Source organism: Anabas testudineus, chromosome 13 (assembly GCF_900324465.2).
Source record: "Anabas testudineus chromosome 13, fAnaTes1.2, whole genome shotgun sequence".
NCBI classification, from domain to species: Eukaryota; Metazoa; Chordata; class Actinopteri; order Anabantiformes; family Anabantidae; genus Anabas; species Anabas testudineus.
Window position 1 is genome coordinate 3134350 of NC_046622.1, and position 12032 is coordinate 3146381.

At 44.3% G+C, this 12032-nt stretch overlaps 1 protein-coding gene across 1 annotated transcript; it reads right to left on the bottom strand.

The window, feature by feature from the left end:
- Positions 1 to 796: 796 nt before the first annotated feature.
- On the bottom strand, positions 797 to 11730 carry si:ch211-14c7.2. The gene is made up of 7 exons (XM_026372820.1): positions 11436 to 11730; positions 8066 to 10808; positions 7772 to 7987; positions 5228 to 5430; positions 4275 to 4396; positions 3489 to 3609; positions 797 to 2562 (listed from the first exon to the last, which is right to left on the bottom strand). Exons 2-7 carry the CDS (start codon positions 10308 to 10310, stop codon positions 2431 to 2433), a joined length of 3039 nt encoding a protein of 1012 aa, XP_026228605.1. The 5' UTR covers positions 10311 to 10808; positions 11436 to 11730; the 3' UTR covers positions 797 to 2430.
- Between the last annotated feature and the right edge of the window lie 302 nt (positions 11731 to 12032).

The following is a 12032-nucleotide window of genomic DNA, read 5'->3' on the forward strand; positions in this document are numbered from 1 at the left end:
TCATGAAATCTTAAGGCTGCGTACTGCACATCCTGCATCATCAACTTTATCAAACATTTAGTAAAAATGTTAAAAACATGCATTTATACGTGTAAATATGTCACAGTATGTTTTGAGAAACAGGTCATAGAGAAACATTTCACACTTTGTCCTATTTCATCTCTTCATCTGTTTGTTTGGCCTGATTATTGGTCTATTCATAATCAGGGCTCCTTTACCCACAAGCACAAAGTCTAAGCCTGTGACCTTAAGGTTTCTATCAGCTCAGCTGCTATTTTGAACCTGTTTTGAACCACGACTAAATGATTTTCTTTCTAGCTTGAAACATGAAACGCCATTTGAGTCTTTAAGTTTCAATAATTCTTTAGTCAAAAAAAGACACGATCAGGGTGGTGGTGGGGCTGGATCCCTGCTCTCATTGGGTGAGAGGTGGAATACACCGAGGTCGGATCAGTAGTCTATCACAGGACTTACTCACAGAGACAGACATCCATGCATGTTCATGTTAAATCCACAGGCAGTTTAGAGTCACCAATATGAATCAGTGTGTGTTTGGATTGTGCGGTGAAACCAGATGACCTGCAGGACCAACCACAAGCAAAAAGAGCTGGTGAAAATACTGAAAGCCAGGATCACTGCACCACTGTGGCACCTTCCTCAGGTTGCTACATGAATTTGTGCTGTACGTGAGAAGACGTTTATTCTGCAGGTAATTAGTTTCAAAATGCTTTATCTTATTTGTCAAGTGATGAAAACTGAGTGATGAAAGCACTTGGTCATGACGCAGCATCATTTTATTACATCAGTTAACAAGGCGACGACTCCTTCTTCCTCATTTGAACATGTCAGAAAATATTCATCTCTTTCTTTTTCAGGAATTTGTACAAATGGCAGACACACACACACACACACACACATACACACACACACACACACACACACACACATACACACACACGATGATCGTTTCTGAATTTCATCACAAATGACTGAGGTGAAATATACAGGACAGCGCGAAATAAACGTTCTGAGGTGATTTTATGTCATCATATGTGTAACGTAACTATGTACAGTGCATCACTGACGTGGTCGAGATGTGAACAACATTCTCAAAATATTGTTTTGATTGGCAGCTAGATTCAAGTTTTGCCCATGAAGTGGACTCGGTTGCAAAACTGTGTTGCATTCAAATGAGTGAGCTGAAATAGAAGCAGACAGGAAGCCAGACAAAAAAAAAAAAAGTTCAAAAAGAGTCCACCTCAGTCTGTCTGAGAAACAAGAGGCTGCGTTTCCTCCTCAATGTGTCTGTAGCACTTCTGGAACCTCGGTAACATTGGCACTTTCACCCTCTGTTGGCACTAACTGGAAGACAAACTTGTTTCTGAGGAACTAAAACAGTTTTACTCCTGTCATTGACTTTCCTGTAGCTAATACACAAAACATGCATCACTTTGCCAAATGTCAAAAAAAAAAGTGGCGGTCACCACGTGGAGAGTGGAGCCACGTTCAACACTCTGCAGGTAGCTTTCTAACACGTTACTTTTCTCTCCAGTGTGATCAAACACGTTCTGCCTTCAAAAAGAAGAACAGGAGGAAAATGAGACAGAACATTTGCTGAGTCCTACACTTCCTGTTTCTGGTTTTAATATATGAATAACAACTCCCATCTCATCTGTCACAAGGGTCAAGCCACCATGTTAATAAAATGACATCAAAAGAGCATCGTCTCTATGTCACCGTCTCTTTCTCTCTGATGAAAACATCCCTTCTGTGAACCAGACTGCTGAATTATTTTGTTTGGACGCCTCCTTCTATAATAAACTTCACAACCATGAAAAAACTCAATTTGCTGATTTGAATCAGTTGATGAAGGAAACACTTTGCTCCTCACAGCATCTCTTCTACAAACCTGGAAGACGGCTAGTTAGCAAGTACACAGAATGTCCATAAATCATGAATATCACCATGATGAATAAATGCAGAAATGATACTGATATTTATTTTTATTAATTTATGAGTTGATTTCTTGTTTGTCCACGTTTCTGTTTGGCTCAACTCACCGAGTCGATGACACAGCTTCTCACTCTACAGAGATATATGATAATCTTATGAGAGTTGGTTCCTTCTCCAACATGGTGGCGAGTACCTTGTAACGGCAGGTGATCACCGTCCACACCGTCTTTGACAACGTGCTGGTATTTGGGTCGATAAGGAAACTCAAAAACGTTTGGTGAACAGGGTGGCACACGTGTAATGAAAACACTCCTCCAGGAGAGTGTGCAAGGAGTCAAAAGGTCGATCAGTATTTGACTAGCAGAGAGTATTCATGTTGTGAATCCAGAGGTTTGAGAAACCTCTTGTTGTCGAGTCCAACCCTGCAGTTCCTCACGTAAACTCTGATGAGTCCAACTGTTCCTGAACCTGCAGAGTTTACTCCATAATGTTTCTGTTGTAGTCGTATGACAGCCGTCGCTTGGCCGCAGCATTTTGAGCGTGCTGATTGGCCGAGGGGAGGCCGGGAGAGAGACGCCGATTGGCCGTCCAGAGAGCAGGTCTGCTTTCCTGCAAAGACACACACAACAACGCAGGTGTGACATTAGACTGCTAAACGTTTTCAACACAACACATTTATCAGTTGGTTTATAACAATAATCAGTTTTAAATGATCTAAAAAAAGAACAATCAAAACATTTCTACTGTTAATTAAATTTCTAAAATCCTCTGTAGTGCTCATCTTATATTGTTATATAGTGTATAAGGTGTTAAAACAGGCTCCAGCACAACCAGCTGCAGCATTAAAGTAATAATCACTAATGAAAAATGAGATTTTAAAGTAACATAATTAAAGCAGGACAAGTACATGTTTTCTGCACTGTTGTAATCTCTTTACTTTACTGCATATTTATATTATATCTTATATCTTTCTAGCAGAATCACTATTGCAGTAATTATCAAATAAGAAACAAATTTGGAACCAACATATTAATACCTGTCTGACCCTCTTAAAGTAGCTCAGCCTTCAGAAGTCAGAAGTACTATCTGTAACTTCTGTGCAGTGCATGTGTGCATGCAGCTGAGGAAGTAACTGTTAAGAAGAGTCTGAAAGGAGAAAACCACACATTTGCATACTGTGCAGGTTGTTGTTTCTGACATGGTTTGCCTGCTCCACACGGTCATTTATCTACAACAGTGAAGTATGAGGAGTGTTTTGCATATAACAGCAGTCACGTCATTTGAATGAAGCTGCAGCTTTCAAGGCCGTCAGCCAAACAGGAATACAGTATCAGTTCATTTTACGTGCTGACAAATTCAAGTTAATGACCTTGAAGCTGCACAAAGTGACAACGAAGCGCTTTGTGCTAATTCCTGAAGCATGAGAGAGAGAGAAGGAGAGAGTCTCCTGTAACATGAGTGTTTTCTCAAACAGCAGGATGTGAGTCGAGTGGTTCTTTGTTTTCCAAACGTTTGTCAGTGCGAATGAAACTCACAGTCTGTGGCTGCTCCAGGTGTAAAGTCTTCAGCAGCAGGTGATGAGACACGCCGCTGGCTCTCTTGTATCTCTGACCGATCATTTTGTTCAAGTCGTGGAAACTGTCCAACAACCTGCAGCTTCAACAACAAACGACACACAGAGCGAACAATGATTCAGTGCACAGACCCAGCACAGCACAGCACTACTGTAATTACATGTTACAGTATGTACGGTAATCAAACTAATTAAGAATTATGTTTTACACAGTCTTGGAACTCTCCTGCTTTGTTGGGCTTTTGTGTCTCTTGAAAATCAGATGTAGAATCTCAGTGAGATCTTTGGTTAAATACACAAACTCAAGTAATGCTGTGATGGAAGCAGAATTAAAATTTACTTGAAGTAGAAAAGTGTAAATATGCCAATAAGATGTATTTTAAGCAGTACTCGAGTAATAGTTGAGTAACAGTCCAGTGAAAACCTCAAAATTATATTTAAGCACAGTACTTGAGTAAATGTACTTAGTTACTTAACACCTATGGTAAAATAGAGGAAAATGCAATTCACACACACACACACACACACACACACACACACACACACACACACATGTTACTCGTGTCCAACTTGCAGTTCACCACATCGACCACTTGGTGGCTGTGACATATGACTCTACACAGCGATGTTGATTCCATCATAAATCTTTACATAAAATATCAAACAAGGTCCTTGTTTAAAATTCAAGCTCTTAGTTCCTTGATTTTGATGCGTGTGCATGAATCTAATTCACTCGTTGGGTCCCTACCCCTGGTCTTGGCTGGCTCTGCCCCTCAGGAGCTGGGTCAATGTGGGAACAGTATCAAGGTCACAGGGGCCACCTGCGGACGAGCCAGGCGGCGAGGGGAAGGCTTCAGCAAAGACAGACACCTGCAGGAGAAACACAGAGACACCATCATGAAGTGTCTGAACATCCATAATCCATCCATTTCTGCAGCTCTCATGTGAAGTTGACACTTGCATATGGAACAAGTCATTAAAAAACCATCAGTCTGCTTCACCAGAGCTTACAGCAGGGCTACTTCTTCATGTGCATCTTTTCACGGCATATATCGTCCACTGGGAGACCCTTCCTGCAGAGCTGGCAGCTCTTTTTTTTTTTAAGAAGCAGGCTGATGTAAGGTAGACTATTTTTACTTTTAGTTCTAGTTTGGAACACAGTAACAGAGTTTGAGTACAATCTTTAAATGCACACTATACACGTACATAAGTCTTTATTAAAAGCTGGATGTCATTTTACTACTGGTAGATTACAGGAGCTGCTTCTGTGAGGACATGGACATGTAATGATGTGCTACAGCAAATTTCACATTATATTTAATAGTATTTAACAGTAATTAATTGAAGCTGTTAATTAAATATTAACATGACTGGTGCTAACTATTATTCAGCTGTAACACAGCATTACAAAACCCCTTTTAATGAGCTTGTGGATCTCTATCTTAGGCCTTATCTTCATTTTTTTGCGTTCATTATTTAATTAAGTGATCTATTACAGTAGAAAAACACTTTCTCTACTTCTTCCACACACTTTGCATTGAGCTGTTGCCAGTTTCTTTTTCACACATCTAGATGGCTCTATCATAGATGTGTCCTTTAGGGTATGACTGCCTTGGACTTAGAGCACAAACTTTCTGCTTGTGTGTATGTGACAGTGTAATTTATGACTGCATGAAAGAACCCAGCACCAGTACAACTTACCACATTCTGACTGGCAGACAGTCCGTCTCTTCTCTGTTCCACGGCGCCGGTCGGCCACCACTCTCCCACGGCGTCTTGACCTCCACCTGACGAGTCCTGAGGAAAGGCTGTCCAGGTGTCGTCTGACTGGGGGAACGAGTTGTCCATCCAGCCTGGCGTCCAGTGGGTGGACTCCCCGGGGATGGCGTGACTTCCCAGTGCAGCTTTGAGAAACACAGACACGTTTATCACTACAGTGTAGAACACTCGCGCGCGGTCCCTGTGGCGTGGCTGTCATGTTGCCTCATGTCATGCTGTTGCCCTCATTCACATGATGTAGACGGACAAGCGACTAAACCTACATGGCCCGTTAGGATGACATCCCAGCTCTAATGATATTTTTAATGTGCCCTGTCCTAGAAGAATCTCGTTATTAACGTTCCTCTTACGAGCTCAGAGGTTTTGTGTAGTTGCTCTGTTGTCTTACACAGCAGGAACCAGCTCCACACATCACCCTGGGTTTACTTTCAGCAGCGATGGGACACTAGGGGCCTTTTTTATACCGTGTTGCGAGGAAACAGGTGAGTGAACGTGAGCGTTTGCTCTCATTGTGTTGCTGCGTTTCCTGCTGCTGCTGAAAAGTTGCTTTTCAGTATCAAACACAGCGGGAGAGTTTTTGTTCGACTCGCTGGCTCTAAGAAAACATTTCAGAAAGGGTTTGTGTCTCAGTTTGACTTCCGCTGCCCACACACCTTCATACAACACAGTCCCCTGCTCACATGTTGCATGATTTATCTGCCAGACAGTTCCCTCGTCCGTGGCTTCGTGTGACTTCCCCCTTTCACCCACTGCCCCATAACCTGAGGCTAACGGGAGCTCAGAGTCCCAGGCCCCATTTGTCTCCTCCTCCCTGCTGTAACCAACTCTGAATGATTAATATTATGAAGCGAGAGTGAGACACTGGTTAGAGAACCAGGTCAGGACAGACCTATTTCCACGGCCAGAGCTGTTGGTGCATAGAAAACAAACACATGTAGATTACAGAATCACAACTGTTTAGTCACCTTTAATGTCATTAAAGGACGTTTTTGTTCAGTATTAATTCGATTTTAATAAATGTCGCTAATTCTTGCTAATTGACTAGAAGCCATACTTAATACAGAGTTGATTATTATGGTGACACAGGGATGTTATTTAATATCCTTATCATGAAAGCAACAAAAGTTGGTTCAGTTGGTTCATATAAATTTCAGAAACATTCGTCTGTCTCCACTTTGATTCAGTGCAGATGAATAAACCTTTTAGTAGCACTGATGAAACTTTTAGCATAAAAAGCACCAGCTAAATTTTAGCACTATTACTACAGTGATTTGGTCATTTAGCTGTACTGTGTCTAGTTAAATAGAGATTTTTACCACAAAATAAATACATTTATAAAGGTCAAATTATTGGCAGCTCTTCTTTCGCAGTGTGCGAAGTTTTGATTACGATAAAATCCATCCAGACTCCTTCCATCCATCGTCTAAACTGTTCATCTAGTTAGCAGCGCTGTCCCAAACCTGGTCTCATCGTCTCTTCACAGGTCCAGACTTTATCTGAGGAACACGCTTCAGGTAAACGTTCATTAAACTGCTGCTCCTAGTTGTAGCTAAATGGTCCCAGTGGTTTGTGATGTTCACATTATTAAAGATCATATTTTAAAACAGACAGTTCTCGTTGATATTACAGGTGGTGATCTTATCTGTGTGGTTGATTGTCCAGAGAGACACAAACGATTCAAATGTCAAACTGTCTGAGTGGTCAGACTGTCACCACTTCCAGATCTTCTTTTGTAGTTTGTGTGAGGAGTTAAAACGAAGCCTGTTCACTCTGTAAGAGTTTATTTTTGCCAGATCGGACGGCAGCTGTGGGGGTGTTTGCTTATACTGCAAATCAAATGTTTGGATGAGTTCATCTGAGAAACTTGTTTCTCCAAAATTAACTTTATTAGGTAATAAAACGGTTTAGTGAAATGTGAAACCTCTTCCCAACCTTTTCTTACAGCCTTTTAGTTTTTATGTGTGTATTTATTTTATTGTTTACGTCTTTTTGTGATAGTTGACTGGTACTAAATGAAGTCTCATTATGATACTGTAAACACTAATACACCTTCATTAACTAATACTAATAACAAAAAGTACAAGTACATTCAAACAAGTAGAGTTTAATGTTTGTACTTGTAGATATTTTAAAGGGTACTTGCACTTATTTTGGAGTATTTGTCTTGGTAAATACTCGAGTGTTGTATTTATGTACCTTAAACACCTCCTGGGTTCCTCAAACTGTACAAAAGATTAAAAATGCACTAATACTCTGAGTGTTGATGTTCTTTCAGCACAAAATCACATATTTTCCTGTTAGTAAATCAGTGCTGCTCCACTTCTGAAGGCTTTTACTGTCGACTTTATCCCAAATACCTCTGTCACATGACAAACAGAAACTCACTAAAGCTCCCTAAGGGCTGAGAGAGAGGACAGAACGAGAAGAATGGTGAATATACAACAACACAGACAAACAACAACTCACCAACACTCTCTCTGCTCCCACAAGGCACTGAGGCAGACATGGCGACCCCCTCGCTCCAGGCCGGCGCTCCCTCCGCCTGCATGAACACTCCAAACTCATCTTCCTCCTCCTCTTTCCTCCCTTCTTCGGTGGCCACGGTGGAGCCCCTCTCCCCCTCGCCCTGTTCCTCCAGCTCTCTCCCGTGCCTCCTCCTTCCTTCCTGACCTCCTTCTCCTGCTGTCACTCCAACCCCCTCGTCGCCACCCTCCTCCTCCTCCTCCTCCTCCTCCTTCTCCGCCTCCTCCACCACCACACAGGGCAGGCCGGTTGCCATGGATCCCAGGGGGGGCAGAGAAGGGGCAGGATTAGCCAGGGCGAGTGCAGGAGAGGTGGAGGAATCAGCCCAGGCAACATTAGTGTTGGTCTTTCTGTTTTCTTCAACATGGGTGATGCTTGTGTCTCCGTCCTCTTTCTTCTGCTTCCTGCTTCCATCTGCAGATTCCTGCAACCTCCATTTGTCTTTTATTGCACAGTTTCCCTCTACTTCATAATTATCCTGCTGTATGGCACTAGCAGTGCTCTGGTCCTCAGTGTGTTGTTCTTTGTCGTTATCGCCTTTATCGTTCAACACGTGCTCCGTCTTCCAAATCTCCTCAGCATCATCCCCGTTCTCACCATTGAGTTTGTTCCCTACAACGTACTCAGTGGTCTGACAGTCGCCTCTGTTTTCATCTGTCTCAGCGACGGACGGATCTTTGTGTCTGAGAGCTGAACATGAACTTTTGTTTTCCTCATTTTTAAAGAAAACCTCACTCTTTCCAGTGTTGTTGAACTTCACAGTGTTGTTCTCGTCAGCCACAGCGTTAACTTCGTAGGCCTCACATGTGCTAACGTCCAGTTCTTCTTTACCTGTGAGTCCATCGTCTTCCTCCCTCTTTTCATACCTCAGGTGTTCTCCTTGGCTGTGCGCTTGCTCCTGCTGAACATAACAAGCTTCATGCTCAGCAGTGCAGATGCTGCCCTCTAGTGGAGCGGAGGACTCGGGAAAGAATGCATTGTTGATGGAGGCAGAACAGTTGGACACAGAGACACTGTCGCAACATTTAGACACAACTGTAGAGTCAGTAGGAGTCTGAGTGAAGCTCCTTTCCTCCTCTTCAACATCTACAGTCTCCTTCTCTATTTCAGGTTCTTCTTTTGCTTCCACATGATCAGAAAATCCAATTACGCCAGCCACCACGTCTTCACAGGGATCTTCAGCTGGTCTGTCCTGTCTTGATCTCAAGTCCTCAGTCAACTTTCCAGACGGCACATGAATGAAATCATGGTTTGCAGTTTGTATTTTCATCATGTCAAAGTTTGTGTCCTGCTTTTTCTTTGAAACGTCGTCCTTTCCAGGAGAGTTTTGCATCTTCAGCTCCTCGTTGCATTCGGCTTCTCTAAACTCTTCATCAACACAGCCACTGGGGAATTCTGGGTGACTGCTGTTAGATTCTAGGTCAGGGTTTGGTGCAGCCAGAACTAAGTTAGATGACCCCAATTCACTGACACCTCCCTCCTCCTCATCCTTCTCCTTCCTTATTTCCTTCTCTTCACTGCTTGGACTTTCACCTCCCTCCTGTTCCTCTTGGCTTTCTCTTCTCTGTGCTCTCCTTCTACACTGAGTGCACGGTTTAGGAAAAGCATTGTGGCAGCATCTGGGAGTTCTGCATACGCCCTCTTTCTCCTGTCGGGCTTTCTTGCTGTCCTGCTGTGAGCTGGGGAACTGTTTACTGTGCAAGGCTCCTTTGTCTTGCACTTCCTTCATTGTTTCCAGGGTGACTTCTCCGGCAGGATCCACCCTGCTCCTCTGCTGTCTCTCTCTGCTCACAACTGGTTTCTCACGGCCTGCTGCATTACCAGACTTCCTCCATCTCCGTCCTGATCCCACTCTAACCCGGTTTGCTCCAGTCTGTGTCAGTGAAGTTGGCCCACCAGCTCTCCTCCCAGTCGGGGCGTCTCTGCCTCCTCCTCCTCCTGTCTTCCCTCTTAGCCACCCACCAACCACGCTGGAACCTGCACTGCTAGTCACACCAGAAACAGGCTTTGCTGTTGAGTACAAACAGCTCCCTTTCTCAGTCTGGAGGAAGAGACATTGAGTCTGTGTCCTTCCGCTGCCTTCTGAGGTCTTCAGGGTGGCAACTGTTACCAAAGCTCCAATCTCAGCCTGCCTGGCATCCAGCCCCAAGGGAAGCCCATACCCCATACGACCCCACTCCCCACTCAGGTACACGTCTGCAGGTTTGGAACAGGAAGTCACATTCCCACGGCCTGCAAGGGGAGCTGTGGGAGATTGTCCACCTCCCAGCAGGCCGCCAGCCTTCCGACGGTTCTTGGAGCACAGGGCCCAGGCTCGGAGACCCCGGATCAGTGGTAGGTCGCCCAGCTCCAGCCTGCCTGGAAATGGCAGAGCAGCTCTGGAGCACTTCTGGAGCATCTCCCGGGTGGAGCCTGACACGTTGAGGCATGGGTAGTTGTTGTTGTTATTCTGCTGCAGCATGATGCTTGTTGTTGGCCTCATCTATGTTTTATTGGTTTGTCCTCGCTTATCCATTATTAAAATGCAGACTGTCAGGTCAAGTTGAATTCTCATTTGTGAGAGGGAATACTGCTACTATCAAGAGTCTGTTTCTGATTCAGAGCGTGACAGCTCAAAGGCAAAAAGATCAAACTTTGGAAAAAATACACTGAATATTATGAAAAAGCTGAAATACTCATATTCATTCTGACAGTGGCACAAGAGAGAGCTGAAGAGCTGACTCTTTTGTTCATCTCATATCTTAAGATATAAGTTTTTGTACAAAAATAAAAGGTCCAGCTTCTTTTTCCCTTTATCGCTCCTTAACTTTGAGAGTTTCCTCTGTGATGAAGAGGAGAAGCACTCGGGTCGGACGTCCAGCTGTCAGTCCTGGTGACAGAAAGGACTATATGAAGTTTGTTTTCATCCAAACTGATGCTCAGTGACGACGTCTTCAGAGCTTCACCGCCCTCATCACTGACTCAGCTTTCACAGAACAACCTGCAGAGGAGTGGGAAAAACAGGAAAATGAATGCAGAGACTGTGGTTACATGGTTAAAACAGTAAGAATCACAGCAGGAAGAGGCTAAAAATCAAAGCAGTTAGACCTGAAAATGGAAATATTTTAAACATTTCTGATGATTCAGCACAGAAAAGGGAATTAGTTCGACTTTGGTTTGGTTCACTTGAATCCAGCCACCCTATCTGAGGGGGAGTGAGATGTCAGAGGTCACACATTTGAACCCCAGTGGCTTCTTCTCATTCTACTCCTGCACAAACAAGCCTTAATTTCTATAGAAAAATCTGCATTCACACCATGACCACTGTCGTGCCAGTGAGATTAGTTGTTGCATCAGCTCATACAGAACCATCAAATGGACTCAAAATGAAACACAGGTGGTCGTAAACCCGTGGATCCACTCCCGATGCCCACTCAGCGGAAAGGATTCACTCAAAGAGATTCAATAAACGGGAAAAAAGGCTCGAGCCACGCAGATCACACTGAGCCCACTCCTATCAGCAGGCGGTGGAGCTCTATGATGAAGATGAACCACGTCAAACAACGCACTGAACCAGCAGAACCAGTGCCCGCAGCCAACACGTCCAAAGCCTTTCACCGTCTCTCACCTCCTTCGATGCCTCCGTGCCTCATGTCCAGGCTCTGAATCAAGTGTCCTTTACTTCATGTCTCTCAGCTTCCTTATTGTTCCCACCATCCTCGGGCTGTGGAGCATCCTTCCTCGGGATCAGCCTCCAGTCGGCCTGCACCACTGGCGCTACAGCTCGGAAACCACTGAGGCGTGCGCTCCGCTCGGTCCCGTCGTGAGAAATCAGAGCCCCGCACAGAACCGGATCTGTCCTCCGTGTCTCCCCGGACTCGTTCGGCCACTGCGCATCATCTCATCTCATCCGCCGCGACTCGGCGTCGCATCTTACCGCAGTAGCCTCCGGTGCGCGGAGGATGACGGAGAGCTAATTTGACTTGCAGCCCACTCACCGGTAGGAGGGGTGATTCGTGCCACACAGAGACAGGGAGAGGTGAGGCGAGCGGAAGTGTATGGAGGGTGGTTAATGCCACACTGAAGGGATAACTGGACAAAAACGTCGCGCAGTCTTCCCTGAAAGAGGAGGTGATATCACATCTGTGATGGGAGTATTGAATATAAATCACAGCAATCACAGACTGTTAATATGATTTAGTAGTGAGGCCACAAAATATACTAC